The 15600-nt window shown below is 41.8% G+C and overlaps 1 protein-coding gene across 1 annotated transcript in view; it reads right to left on the reverse strand.

The window, feature by feature from the left end:
* Positions 1–15600, reverse strand: part of Fmnl2 (formin like 2) — a gene marked incomplete at its 5' end in the record, with an annotated part of 268668 nt that overhangs the window by 44740 nt on the left and 208328 nt on the right. Inside the window, 2 exon segments of the mRNA XM_027420415.2 lie at positions 11828–11921; positions 13340–13416. Coding sequence (XP_027276216.1) covers positions 11828–11921; positions 13340–13416 — 171 coding nt within the window.

The raw sequence follows: 15600 nt of genomic DNA on the forward strand, positions 1-15600 counted from the left end.
AGACTTTTAAAAGATAAAGAAACATACCAAACAGTGTGACTGTTATGAATTGAATTGTCCCTTGCCCAAATGTGTATGTTGAAGGTCTGACACTCAATGTGACTATAGATAAGTTTACAAGCCAGTTTAGGAGCAGGTACATTATGAGAAAAGCTGAATGAAGTTCTAAGGTGCACGGTGTTTTAATCCCACAGGACTATTAAGAAGAAACAGGCAATCCTCTTCAACATGAGGTCATAAAGGAAGGTGTGAAGGCCAGGAAGTGAGTGCCCTCAAAACATACCATATGCTGGCACCCTGGTCTTGGGTTTCCAGTCTACATAAAAATGGACAAATAATTTTTGTTTTATCAAGCACCCAGGCTATGGCATTTGTAAAGCAGCTTGAGATGACTAAAACAGCCCATTTTCACAGATTTTTAAATGATTCTATACAGTCTAACGTTATCATATAATTTTTATTTTGTTATTTTTCTTTTTTGTGCATATAAGTGCTTTGCCTGCCTGCATGTCTGTACCGTGTGTGTGTGTGTGTGTGTGTGTGTGTGTGTGTGTGTGTGTGTGTGTGTGTGTGGTGCTGGAAGATGTCAGAAAAGGACATTGGATCCCTGGAACTGGAGTTACAGATGGTTGTGACCTTCTATGTGGGTGCTGGGAATCAAACCTGGGTCCTCTTAACCACTGAGCCATCTCTCCAAACCCCATTTGTTATTTTCCATGAGATACATGTATCAAAATTTTGTTGTAATTTACAGTGTGGTAAATACCAATGCATGACCTGCATTTTAAAAGTCCTTTGGGGGTTCTTAGAATTAAAAAAAAAAAAAAGTCTCAATGTGTAGTCTAGCTTGGCCCCAAACTTAAGATTCTGCTGCCTCTCCTAAGTGTTGGGTGTAGTTTTGCATCATGATACATCCTCTTTGAGCTTTCTTTGTCTGTTGGATACAGGGTCTAGTGTGGCCTTAAGCTCCATAAGTAGTGGCCAAGAATTTCCTTAAACTTCTGATCCTTCTTCCTTCTGCCTCTGTATCACAAGCGCTGGGATTATACACTTATGCTTCTGTGACAGTTGAATCCAAGGGGTTTTCGAATGCTAGGCAAGATTCTACCAATTATGCCACAGCCCCAGTCTAAGATACGAGTTTAAATTTTTCAAACTTTATTTGTTCAGGTAAGGGGGGTTGTTAATTTGTTTGGTTTTGGAGACTGTATCCCAGATGAGTCTTGAACTCAACAGAGGCAAGAATAATCCTGAACCCCTGATCCTCCTGCCTCTACTTCCTGAATATAAGAATGACAGGTGAGTGCCACCACACCCAGGCTATGGAGTGCTACAGATAGAACCCAGGACTTGGTGTATGCTAAGCAAGCACCCCATAAATTGAGCTACAGCCTCAGCCACCCATGATATACATTACTAAAACTTAAAACCTAAAAGAGAAAATAAATGGACAGCTAATGATATAATTTCTTGTCATAGCCGGAATCAACCAAATGATATGAAGAATTCCTGAGTCTGTTGTGTCCCCATGAAGATGAAGCCACATCACTCAGAGATTTCTAGAGCTTCCTTCTATGCAAAGGAACCCTTCTCCACAGCTCAAATGTTTACCAAGATCAAGTACAACCCCACAATCCCTGGTTGTCTGAGATGTGTCCACTCATATCACATGGAGGCTCATGACAAGACTGGATATTCTTTGTCCAAAACCAAGCAAAGGTTAGGTTCCAAGGAACAGGATCATACCATACAGAAATAGTTCTCCCCAACATGGGAGATGCAGGACTCACATCCCCAGTTTGGAGAATCAGATGCAGTTAATTGATAAGCAATTGGCTTTGTCCTGGGAGGCTTGACATGGTACACATCAAGAGTCAAAACCAAATACGCAAGGAACGTATTGAGAATCATCTTTACCAATGTATCCCTGACCCCCTGCACGAAGGAAGCACTATTTACTTGCTTTACACCTATTCCTGGAAACAACCTCAAAATGGAAATGCAGTGCTGTTCTTGGTAGTGTACCAGCCAACCTGGGAAACCACATGTGCAGCTGGTGAATTACTGCTGAGGAAGGAGCCCTCGGATTCCACAGCCAAACAAAACAGAGCCTGCAGCTCGTGTTACACTGATTGGCTATTCCCACCCTCAGTGACGCAGAGCCCAGGAGTAAGATCTGAAAAAGACTTCTGCTTCAAGACCAGTGACTGTTGGAGTTCAGTAAGGAAGTGCTGGGCCATTTTCTTCTACTGAGTGTCTTTCAATTATTAGTGAAAACTAAGTATGACTATATATACCCTTGGCAGAGTGGTTCACCAAATAAGAGAGACTCAAGTCCCATAGCTGGGGAATAATAAATGGATACTGAACTACCATGGGCAGAATTTGGAGTATAGGAAGGGGCTGGGCAGGATCGACCTTGTCCAGCTTAAAGAACTCCTGCAAAGCTCAGTCATTCAACAGCTACACAAGCCAGCAGTGCTGCCACAGAGAGGCCCTCATTTGTGGCAGAACTAACAGCACTCCCAGCAGGCCTAGATCAGGTTTGCTGGGACAGCGAGCAGAGATTTTAAATGAGGCTCATTGCTCCTTACTGTTACCCACACCAGAGAGGACAGAAAGGGGAACCAGGAAAGCTCATCAGTACACTCTGCTAAAGGAAGGACATGGTGTGTGCCCCCCAAAGGTACCATTAACAGGTACTGTGGACTTTCAAGTAGGGCTGCTCTTAGTTCATTGTGGGTAGCCCCAAAGAGGAATGCAGGAAACTGACTCCTTCCTCAGTGAGTACTCAGTGAGCTCACAGCATAAATGGGACTCACCAGAGACCCTTATTAAATACCTAGCATTTGGGGTTAAATTATAATAAGGAATTGAAATTAAGCAAAATTCTTTAAGTTTGGAAACTGTCTCTCTTCCTGTTGATTTTGGTTACCTAAAGCCCTATTACAGCCAGTCCTGCCTTTATCAAGGCAAAGAAACTGTGTGGGATACCTACCATGCCTCTTCTTGTCCCCACAATAAACTTCTTCCGTACTAAGAAATACATATACTGGCTCAACAACTCCCTAGACAGTTCCATGACCTCCGAGTCTGTTTAGTCGTTTTCAAGGAAAGGGTAGTAAGCACAGATGTTAAACAAAGGATAACCAAGTATCTCTAGGAGAGAAAACTAGATGTATAAAATGCAAGTAGGAGAATTTCTAGTCATACAACAGAAAGCAACATACACCAACAGTAGCCGGACAGCCATGGCCAATCTTGTCACTTGTTTTTTGGGGGGAGTTTAACTGATGTTCATACAGCATCTTAATGCAATTATGCATATTAATACATATACATAAGAATACACAAATGTGATTTGCTTTACCCTCCCAAGTGCTGGGATTAACCCAGCTAACAGGGGTATTTTTAATGCATCTTTACCATACAAATCTGTATAGGATGAAGGAGAGGGTAGAGGCAGGGAGGGAGGGAAGGAGGGAAGGAGACAGAAAAAAGAAAAGTGGCCCTAAAACAGACATTGAACATGACTCTGCAGAAATCAATGTTGGACATAACTTCCAAATTCTGATGAGGGGCTGATGAAACATTCTAATGTTTCCTGGAGTTAACATCATCAAAGTCATTAATAGCATGGACTTTAATGTTAATCTACACACTGCCCTTCACTGTCCTCATGTCCTTTACAACCACAGAACACACAAACACCAAAGAACTAGTTCTGAGGGGAAGTTCCAGGCTTGAAGACCAGCACCCAAACTTGTGAGATACTGCATGTCTCCAGCAGCACGCAACTCTTGCTGCTACTCTCAGGGCACTCTTCTCCTGCAAGAATATGAAATGGGGACTCACGTGCCAAGTGCTTTCCAGTTGCCAGAGGGCATGGGTTTAGAAGGTATTTTATGTGGATAAAAATACAAAGGAAGCAACACCCTGTTTTTTAAGCAGCTGCTCCATTAAGAAAATGAAGCTCCTCTTTGTATAGAACTGTACTCCGGCTGGGAGGGGGTCTACATTAAAGTCAAGATGAGCAAACGTGCCTCCATTACTGCTAGCTGGGTCACGGGATAACCAGGTGTGCCTCTGAGCACCTTGATCCTATCTATTCTGCTTTCTCCTTTCTCTTTATTTTTCTTTTCGCTCCCTCAGGCTCACAGAGAAGGTGCTGCAGACTTTAGAAGTAAATTCAAACAGCAGTTGGCTGTCGGTGTAGGAAAAAGCCCAAGGTTTCTGAAATATCAATGACAGATTCTGAAACAAGCCACATAGGCCAACCCACACCTTGCCCCATCAGAGCAATCTCATGCTGGCTCCATTGATGAGGGGTGTTCAGCCCCAAACCCAAGAATAATGTCTTTACTAATAGAGGCTGTTTAAACAGCCAGGGATTGAAACCACAGTTCCTCTACTGCCTCTTGCTGTGAGGCTTTCGAAACATAAAGACTGTGCTATTAGACACGGGCCCTTTGGTGAACACACTCCACTTTCTCTTCTAATATTTGGGGTACTTTATAAGTGGAGAGTTAGGCAAAATGCAAGTTCTAAAACTTCATTTAAAAGACCACCTTGATGCAAAATTGCATCCTTAATTCTCTTTACCTCCTATGTTGTCAAATAATGTACTTCTTGCACCAGGATAATCATGTCCCCATACCTGGTACTGTGCTACCTTACATGGTACAAGGGGCTTCGTGGACATTAAGTTAAGGTGTTTGAGATCAGGTGATTATCTGGATTGGTTAAATGTTATTACAAGAGGATAAGGAAGCCAAAAAAATCAGAAAATCAGATCACAGAAAGAGGTAGAGACAGGTGCTATGCTGCTGCCTTGGGAGTTGAAGAAGGCATGAACCAAGGAATATAGAAGTTAAAAAGCAAAATAGCTGGGTGGTGGTGGTGCACACCTTTAATCCCTGTACTGGGGAGGCAGAGGCAAGCAATCTCTGTGAGTTCGAGGCCAGCTTGGTCTACAGAGCGAGTTCCATCTTAAAAAAACTAAAAAGCAAATAAATAAACAAGCAAAATAACAGGCTTTCTTCTGGACTCTGTAGAATGCTACTCCATTGGTTTGCTTTATACTTTGCTACATAGGATTGCAAGATTAAAAAAATAATAAGTGATGTTTAAAACCACTGGGTTTGTAGTTATTTGTTGCAGCAGTGACTAATACTTAAGGGAGGCAGGCATAGTGGTATACCCCTGTAATCACAGCACCCAGGAGACTGAGACAAGAAATGCTTATGCGCAAGGCCAGCCTGAGATTCCTAAGGAGTTTGAAGGCCTGAGTCAAAATTAATGATGATGACGACGACAACAGCTCTTATTTATTAAAGTCAGGGACATTTGCCTCAGAGTTTTGATCCTGTCATGAAAAAAAAAAAACTTTATCAAGCTTTTTATCATGAGGAGAATCAATCATTGCCTTGAACAAAGGAAGAGAAGGGAAGATGAAAAACTATAAATCTGTAGACAATTCCCCTACAACTACTAAGACCAATGTGATGCTTGGTACTGTCAACTTGCCTGCACAGAGAGGTGTCTAGGCAGAGTGAAGTGCCACCACTGGATGTGTTTCCAGAGGGGACAGACATGTGGGGGGTCACTGAGGGCAAAAGGCCCACCCTTAATGGGCATGGCACCATCCAATAGGTTGAAGGTTGAAAGTAACAGACTTGAAGAGGAAACTAGCATGAGCACCATTCTATTCTGACATGAAGATGGCCACCACCCAGACATTCAATTCTAGCTTCTTCAGCTTTTCTGTGTGAACTCAACACCAACAACTCTCTAGGGAGCAGCAGACTCTAGAGTGCCAGTTTGCACATCCTGGTGCCCTGGCTTCACAGACTGAAAGGTATCAGACTCTCTGTCTCTTCAACAGATAATCAGTTATTGTTGGACTGTTTAGTTCTTACAATGATGCATTACCGATCCAGTAAATCCACCTTTATAAAATATGCATATATTACAAATATACATACATGTTTATGTGTGTGCATTTTTTCTATTAGTTCTGTCCCTATATAGTCAAACTATATTTTCCAAAGCTATTCACAGTTGTCCCTCCAATCTCACCTTGGACATGGGGTGGTCTGAGGGCCTCAAGGGTAACCCACAAAAATGAAAAAGTAACTCTGCATGATGTCTAAAATTCTGACTCTGGTACATGCTTCCCCAAGGCTCTTCCAACAGGGCTCTCAGTTGACTGCCAGGTGCCATGACCTTGAACACTTCTACAGGGGCCATTCTGGTTGGCAGTCCCAGTTGAGCCCAGCTTTCAAGAAATCGCAGACCCCAAATTAGATGCCTCAGTGAAAGACTCACAGTTCCTAAGAGACCCTAGATACAATAAGAGTGGAGAGAGCCTTAGACAACCCAGTCTGAATCCTGACCCACAGAATCTGAGAGCTTAGTAAAACTACTGCTGGGGTGCTGCATTATCCACCCACAACATCAATGAACAAAAACAGTGCATATGGCTTCACTTCCCACACTCAAGGTAACTTAGCAGCCAGAGGTATCCTGGTAAACTAGATTATCTAGTTCAAGGCTGATGTAACTCTAGGACTATGGCTTAATGGCTTGAGAACTGAAAAGTACTCTTCCTTCCATGTTTAAAATGTTTAATACTTCCAGAGTTACCTGGATGGTTCATGCTGGATTCATAACCCCATGCCCTCAAATACTGATGAAGTCAATGAAATTAAGCTCGGAGGGATTCTGGGAACACACAAAAAAGTCCATTCTTCCTTTCCAGTTTGGACCACTGTGAATAACACTTGACGATGTAGTGGTTTGAATAGGTATGGCCCGCCAGACTCATGTTTTGAATGCTTGGCCCATAGGGAGTAGCACTATTAGGAGGAAGTATGGCACTGTGGGAGCAGGCTTTGAGGTCTCATTTGCTCAAGTTATGCCCAATGTGGCACACATTATCCCTCTGCTGCCTGTGGATCAAGATGTAGAACTCCCAGCTACCTCTCCAGCACTATGTTTGCCAGCACAACACCATGTTTCCTGCCATGATGATAACAGACTAAACTTCTGAAACTGTAAGCCAGCTCCAATTAAATGTTTTCCTTTGTAAGAGTTGCTGTGGTCATGGTGTCTCTTCAGAGCAATAGAAACCCTAAGACAAGAGGCTTTCTTCAATCAACTTAATAATGCATAGTATAAGTGCTTTCAGATGCCCAGTGGCTAAACCACATCAGTCTTCTTAGGAAGTCTTCTAGCATACAGAGGGGGATAATGGGAACTGCCAAAAGTCTTGCATACAAGAGAGCCAGTGGCCTTGAGTGACTCATTTTAGAGGGTTCTGTGTGTCTACACTAAACATTCAGAAGTGGAGGGGGTAGGGCCTTTACTAACCAAACTGGGGCTTTTTTTGCTCAAGCCAGATGTTGTCATTATAGAAGCAGATGAAAACAGTTACAACTGATATGGAATCCTGAAGAAGTCCAGGGACACCTTCCAGCAGCCTGGGAGAGCTAGTGGCTCAAAACCCTCAGGTTTTAGCAATGGTGTTACAGCAGGCTGCTCTATCACAGTCCTCTGGGCTTCCAAATGGAAGCTTTCTTTGCCACATTTTGAAAGTGCCTTTTAAAGTAGGGCATTTTCTCAACTATAGCCAAGAATATAACAAAAGGAGGAAGTTAAGGAAAAGGTGGTGAACGAGGTCCAGGTTAAAAACTTGTGGGAAACTGAACTAGAAACTTTCTGAATCTACAGTAAGGATTGGTCAAGACCCTACACAGTAGGCATGGTTTTATGAGCCCATGACCAGAACTCCAAACAGGCCTGAGGGCAGCTCAGGAAGCATCCACAGGCTTGCCACAGGCAGTCCACATCAGCATGCTTATCTGTCCTCTAAGGCTGTTCTCCAGGCTTTCTCATGTCTCTGGTTTCTTGACCTTCTTCATCTCCCCTCTCTTCAGTATGTTAGAGTAAGATTCTGCTTCTTACAAGTAAGATCCTGAACTATGACAAACACCAAGAGTGCTCCTGAAATTCCAAGTGTTTCTTTCTGTCTCACAGATTTAATGCTCAAAAGTGTATACAGCCATGCAACTAAAAATGAACTTGGAGAAGATGATTGCCTTTGCATATGGCTAAATGAATCAATAAGGAAAAACAGATGGCCCCTTGTTCTCACCCTGGGCCTCATTTCAGGAGCATAAATTTCCATGAGGAGACACTTCAACACCCAAACCAGATGTATTAATTCCTTTTATTTAATTGTTCTTAGAGAAAAAAATTTGAGAACAGTGGTTGCCTATTAATGATGTCGTCTTCAACCATTCACACTCTTGTTTCAGGAACAAGCTGCCATCTGAAGTTATATCACTATAACTCACTCAGCATCATACACACTGAGGTAATACATGCCCTTGCTTAGTAATCTCAGCCTTAGATCCAACCTCACCACAATAAACAATATCCTAGAAAACTGGGTTGATATCCTTCAGATTCCATTAAACAGTGTGCTTCCTATCCCTAAACACATACTTCAGATGTGAGACCACAGCTGGGCAGTGGTGGCACACCCCTTTAATGCCGGCACTCAGGAGGCAGAGGCAGGCAGATCTCTGTGAGTTCGAGGCTAGGCTGGTCTACAGAGCGAGTGCCAGAATAGCTGAGAGAGAGAGAGAGAGAGAGAGAGAGAGAGAGAGAGAGAGAGAGAGAGATGTGAAAACACTCAGGGCAAGACTTCTTTGAAAACAAAATGAGGACAAGCAAGATGGTGGGTCAAAGTATTTGCAATGCAAGTCTGGTAACTGAGGTCAACAGCTGGAACCATAGGTTATCCTCTGACATTCACATGCCTACCACAATGTAAGTATTGGTTTGATCTCTCCCCCATCCCTGTCCTCCTATTCTCTTGATCTAGCTCTCACATACACACACTTACAATAAAAAATAAAAAGGAACAATATTGTTGGTATCTTTAACATTAACTGAACCATAAGAAATAAGTGATCATAAGTATCAAGAACCAAAATCATTTTTACTTCACTTTACATTTGTGGTAACTTCTACAGCTGGTCAAATTAGGCAGAATAAACATGGTAGCTCGGGGTGGGGGTGGGGGATAATATCTGCTACATACTAAAGGTGAATGGCCCCTGGTGTGGTATGGTACTCTCTGCCATAGGTGACTCCATGCATGTTATCCACTAAACAAAACCCTGTCCAGGCATCCTGCAACACTACCTGTCAGTGACTGGACTTAGGAGTACCTTTTACTTCAACTAAGTAGGTGTATCCCTTAAATAGCTGAAACACACACAATTTTGACATAGGAAGATCTGACTCGATTCTGTATGTATCTGTGTGTCTCCTATGAATAAGTATGAGAAAACAAAATTAAAATCTCCTAAATAGAGAGTATTACTTCAAATTGATACAATTTTAACATATAATTTTGCTTACAGTATAATCAAATGGTTATTAAAGTTATATTACAGGATCTGAGATCTATTATAATTATGGTCATGAATAAATGTGTGGTAAATGTTTCCAGTGAAGACAAGATTTGGCATTTGATAGTCTCAATATGATATTGAGATATAGCCTGTGATATTTTTAAGTGTGGCCTCATGGTAAGGATTTGGGGGTTATATAAGCAATATATGCTATTTACCTTGTATTTTAAAGACATCCTCCTGGGGCTAGAGAGATGGCTCAAAGGTTAAGAGCACTAGTTGCTCTTCCAAAGGTCCTGAGTTTAATTCCCAGCAACCACATGGTGGCTCACAACCATCCGTTATGAGATCTGGTGCCCTCTTCTGGTGTGCAGATATACATGGGAGCAGAATGTTGCATACATAATAAATAAATAAATTCTTAATAAAAGATATTCTCCCAAATGTACCTCCTTATTATATGTCACATATAAAATATAGACTCACAGACAAGCATTTATACATTTCCTTTCTTTTGGAAGTCAGATGTGAACATAAAGATTCCCTATTATTCATTATCTTCTCAGGACTCAGGAATGATTTCACTACCACTGAGGCATTTTTAAGGGAATAAGTTTTAAAGGTATTATTATTCGGTTGTCTCCCTGATGAGCATTACAGCAAAGATATGCATCAGAATCATTAAACACTGGCTAGATAGGGAGCAACTGGCCAAAGCCCACTGCTCACAGGTTAAGAGATCCCCAGCCATCACAGAATCACAACACCCCATCCCCTCTTTCAAGGCAGTTGGGAGGATAGCTCGAATTCCTGTCAAATTCTGCATTCCCTTTATTTTCCTCAGGACAGACATCTAAGAATTAGAACAAATGTTGAGCCTAGTATGTCCACTGACTGAGCTGCCCATGTTGCTACCTGAAAGTCCTCTATGAAACTACAGCACTGAAGAAGTGTCTGTAGCTAGTTCTGCACTGGTGTACAGTTGGTGCTCAAGACACATTTTGTCATCGTTTTCCAGACATATTCAGTAAAGATGACAGAGCACCTATGGAAGTCCCTCGGGAACCATATTTAAACCAGCTTGGCTTGAAGGTTGGTTGACTGATTGATTGATTGATTGATTGATTGATTGATTGATTGATTGAGATCTTATGTCTCTATACTGCCCTGACTGTTCTGGAACTCACCATACAGACTACACTGCCCTAGAAATCCCAGAGATCCACCAGCTTCTGCCTCCCAAGTGCTGGGATTAAAGGCTTCTACCACTAAACCTAACTAGCTTGAGTCTTAATGCAGAACTATTTGGAATTAAATAGTATTGCCAGGCTAACGCATACCTTAGCTAAGTAGCCTATCAACCTGATGCTCTGAGTGCCTTCAACATTCTCTCAGGGCTGTTTGTACTTTTCCCCACTTAAAGTGGCCAGAGATGTGGCATAGGAGGAGGCAGGCAGACAGGCAGTCTACTTGGCTACAGCACTGCCTATGACGCCAAAGGAAAACAGGCTACTTCCTTGGTAGAGATGTCTTCAGATTTTCGTAGCAGACGCACTTGAATCACATTACCTGTGTTTAATGGCCTCTGTTTTTGAGATTAGCAGAAACCCGAATCTAGGACTTTGTACATGCTAGCAAATGCCACTTACCATCTACCACTGATACCACACAGTCCCAGCACTCATTCTCTATTTCAACCAAATATGTCCCTTGTTTTGTTGTTGGGGTATTTTTCATGCTGGGGGGAACATCAGAGTCTCATGCAGCCCAAGCTAACCAGGAACTCACTATGTAGCCAAATCATTTTATATTTTCTCTGCCTCCCACCCCCACATCTTGCCCAGTGCTTGGGATTGCAGGTCTGTGTACCTCCACACCCAGTTTTAACTTTCTTCTTTGTGTGTGGGGGGGTGGGGGAATAGAGAAGGGTGGGAAAATAGGTTTGTGGGGGGTGTTTGAGCATGCATAATAGCACCTCTCAGTTAAGATTATAAAAATCCTATAATGGGTGTCCTTATTTGACAGGTTTGATGGGTTTACATAGATAGCATTCAGCAAAGCAATGAAAATAAACAGGATTTAAGGGAATTATATAAAAGAGCTCATAAAGTTTACTGGAATTTACACTGTATAAACCTTAATTCATTGTATGTGTATATCAAAGCCTCTTTGCCAAATGACCGTTCCCCATGCTCAAAAGGAAATGAATACTGTGAATAGATAGAAATAGACACCCAAAGAGCTTCATTAGGCCGCATAGGACACTTAAACTAAAACTCGGGTAACGCCTCAGGAAAATTAGCTACTTATGCTTCCTTCATCCTAGAATCAATGAAAAGGTAAATTGCTCTGTTCAAAGATGTGAGACATTTGTGTACTCTTATCCAAACTGTGCGTCCTACCTCCTTGAAGTTATCAAAAGCTGATAAAATTATTTCATGCCCGCCTCTAACAAGACAAACGGCTGCCAACAGCTCCAAGACAAGAGCTTTTGTTCTGTCAAAACAAGAGGAAAGAAAAACATAAATCACAAAAGGAGACATAATGAGTCAGCTGCTCCTTCCAGGATGAACACTCAAGGAATTGAGCACTGGCCCGCACATTCATTAAATCTTAGTCACTGAAGGGCACCAAGCACACACGGACCTTCCTAAGTATGCAATTTGCAGTGACTACAGAATGTTGGGGTGGCCAGTTTTAACTGTCAATAGGATATAACATGACAGAATTCAGAATTAACTGCAAGTAATGCTTTGCATTTCACTTTTAGAATCAGAGCCAGTAAAAATCCCACACGATAAGTTTCTAGCATTTCTGCTTCTTATGCTGGAGACCAGGAAAGTGCCAGGTTACAGCTGTATTAATAGAAAAAAGATTTTCTCTGACTCAAGAAAATAAAGTTGCATCTGAAATCATTTTGGAAGAAGCTAGAGATGAATTCAAAGTTTGCAAATAAAATGTGAAGAAAGAAACAGCATTGTTTCTTCATCATAAGACTACTTTAGTATTTCTTTTTTATTCTAGAATAAAAGCTACTGCCAACCTCTTAACAAAGACTGTTCTGATGTGCCACAATGTCGCTTGTCTGAAGAAAAATGAATGATGACTTCCCTGTGCTAGAAGGCCAGGAACAAGGAAGCATGATTATTTTGGATTTTAGAAAACTACAAAAGCAATCACAAGACTAAAATATCCAATATGTATATGGGGCTTTACAATTTGTATTCCCTTTGAAATTAGAAGAGTCAATTTATAATCAGAGGGCTTTTTTTTTTTAAAGAGGAATTAATAGTTTCTAGATAATTCTTCCATTCTTAAAAGGGTATCTGAAGCTAGAGTATTACTCAATTGAAATGCAGAAAACCACCAGAAGACATAATATCTTACTACACCAAAAAGCAAATAATGAGTCAAATGATTACAATATGTGTCCTTGCCTTGACTGTACATGTAAAAGGAAATAATGCACACACATTTGTGTTTGTGTTTCTTTTTCAGTTCTTAAGTAAGCTACATGTGTCAAGGAAACAAAAGACATAAATAAGGGTACAGTGGGCTGCTTAGCTTTCATGTTAGCAGGTGTAGCTACACTCTTAGGAATATTTTCTGGTCTTCATGGCTGGGATGAATTGGCAACCTATTCCTGCCCATCAAATTTTTCAGTATAGATTCAAAGAACTGGGTTACCCAGGGAATGAAAGGTAAAGAAGAGGGAAGGGCAAGAGCTTCACCAGTGCTCAACTCTACTTCCTAGAAGAGTTTAACCAGGTCAAAGGGAACATTCTGCACAGCCAAGGGTTTGCAGTCAGTCCAGCTTGAGGAAGCCACTCTTGGGAGATTTTTACTACTAAAATGGGTCAATGTTGACCTGCTCTCTGCTTCCCTGGGACTTGAACATTACAGAAGATGCTTACCTGGGATTCTTGTTGTTCAAACTGAGTGCAATCTCATTGACAGCATGTGGATGAGACATGACCATATTGAAACCATACTGAAATGCAGAGGGGAAAGGGAAAGCATTAGCAGCCAATTTCAGTGTTGATTAAAAAACAAACACTTGGGCTGGTGGTATAGCTCAGTGGAAGAGTCTGCCTCCCATGTGTGAGCCCCTAGATCCAGTTCCCAACACTACCAAACTCCACTGACATTTCTGCTTCATGAAACTCTTATCTTCTAGAAAGGCAACTGAGATCTTAGCATGCCAGTGAGAGAACATACTTCTTCCCACCAGACTCTTAAATGATGCCATCCACTGTCAAGGGTTATTTTGCTCATGGGCATCCTTCCTTTATTTATGAATGAACAATGTGTTTTCTTTATTAAACTCATGAAAAGCTCTACTTCTAGTGATTTGAAAGTTGTATACTCATAAAATCGCTATTAAGACCAAACAAAACTAAGCCCCGGTTGAATATCCAAGATTCTCCCAGACCAGTTTACTCTGAATTTCAAAGATGAAGCCCTGAAATCTAAATTTGCCAAGCATCCAGGATGACGCCACCATCCACCTAGGGTTGACCACTCCCAGCTTTTCATTCCCCTCCCCCAGACCCCATCCTGGCAATGGCCATTCTGATGCACAATTGCCTATCACTCTTACAAACAAGCCAGTCCACATCAAGAATCTGGATTCTACTAATCTGGGCAAATACTATCTCTTCTGAATGTACACACAGCTCTCATCTTTTTCCTCTCACACTGAGAAAATAAATGCAATCAATGGACAATAGGAAAGTAAGAAGAGGGGGGGAAAAACTTTTGAGGTTGCGGCAGGAAAACAACATGTTAGAGGTCAACATGGGCCACACAGCAGGGTGTTATCTCCAGAAAACCAAAGTTAAACCACAGCTTTCTACAGCTCCTGGCATGTTGATCCTCTCAGAGATAAAAAGTTCTATGCTCCAATTGGAAGCCAGACCCCTGCACTTGAGTCCCTGACCTCACTCTCTCTCACCTACTCAAGAATGTGATGATATGAGCCAGCATGGAGGCACACAGCTACACCCCTAACACTTTGGGTGGTACAGGCAAGAGAATCGAGAGTTCAAAGCCAGACTGGTCTACCTGAGATCCTGTCTCAAAAAGACCAAAAAAAAAAAAAAAAAAAAAAAAAAAAAAAAAGAAAGAAAGAAAGAAAGTTCTGCATGCTTATTTGTCTTTCTCCACTAACTCATTACCATTAGAATACATACCATGCAAGAGAACCCTCAGCTGATACCAGAACCTGTGTTCAGCTACACCGTTGCATTTCCCTGCTAGCCTTCACAGCACAGCCCCTTCAAAGACTCAAGGTCTAGGAGCTGTTTTCAACCTGTGGGGTCTCGACCCCTTTGGGGGTCACCTATCAGATATCCTTCATATCAGATATTTACATTATGATTCATAACAGTAGCAAAATGACAGTTATGAAGTAGCTAAGTTTCAGTGTTGATTAAAAACCGAACACTTGGGCTGGTGGTATAGCCTGTAAAATGAAGTTGCCATCTACTGGTTTGCAGGATGAGCAGGTTTCAAAGAGATCATTAGGAAGTCAATTTGGTAGATTTTAATTGAGATGTCAATTTTACATATAAATAGTGATCTGAAGTGGGTGCTTAGATAAGCCAGTCTGAATACTGAAGTGGAGGTGTGGGTAGGACATGTATTTGAACATAATTAGCATCAAATGGCATTGGAAATCATGATACTGGTGGAGAGGAGGTCCCTAATATGAACCACAAGGCACTCCATATAAGCTTTGGAGAGAGAGAAAAGCCAAGAAGAAAGTCTGGGAAGTAGCCAAGGGGGCAGAAGCCAGCCAGAGGAATTGCTGCAAGCTGTGTCTGATTCTACTAATAAGTCATGCAAGATGAATGAGGCCCAGCCAGGGGGTTTAGCTAAGTATGCTATCTATTGTGATCTTGGCAAGAAGTTGCAGGGGTAGGAGGCCAAAGGCCTAATAGGAGTGTCTTTCAAAACACACAATAAGAGGGAAACTCTAGAGTCAGTGGTTCACAACTTTCCTAACACTGTGACCCTTTAATACTATAGTTTCTCATGTTGTGGTGACCCCCAACCATGAAACTGTTTTCTTGGTACCACCTTGGTTACTCACATCAACGCATAACCAAATGTTGTGGCCCCGACCATCCATCCAAAGAGATCCAGAACTTGGCCACTTGTCTCATCTCTCATC

Source organism: Cricetulus griseus, chromosome 6 (genome assembly GCF_003668045.3).
Source record: "Cricetulus griseus strain 17A/GY chromosome 6, alternate assembly CriGri-PICRH-1.0, whole genome shotgun sequence".
NCBI lineage: Eukaryota > Metazoa > Chordata > Mammalia > Rodentia > Cricetidae > Cricetulus > Cricetulus griseus.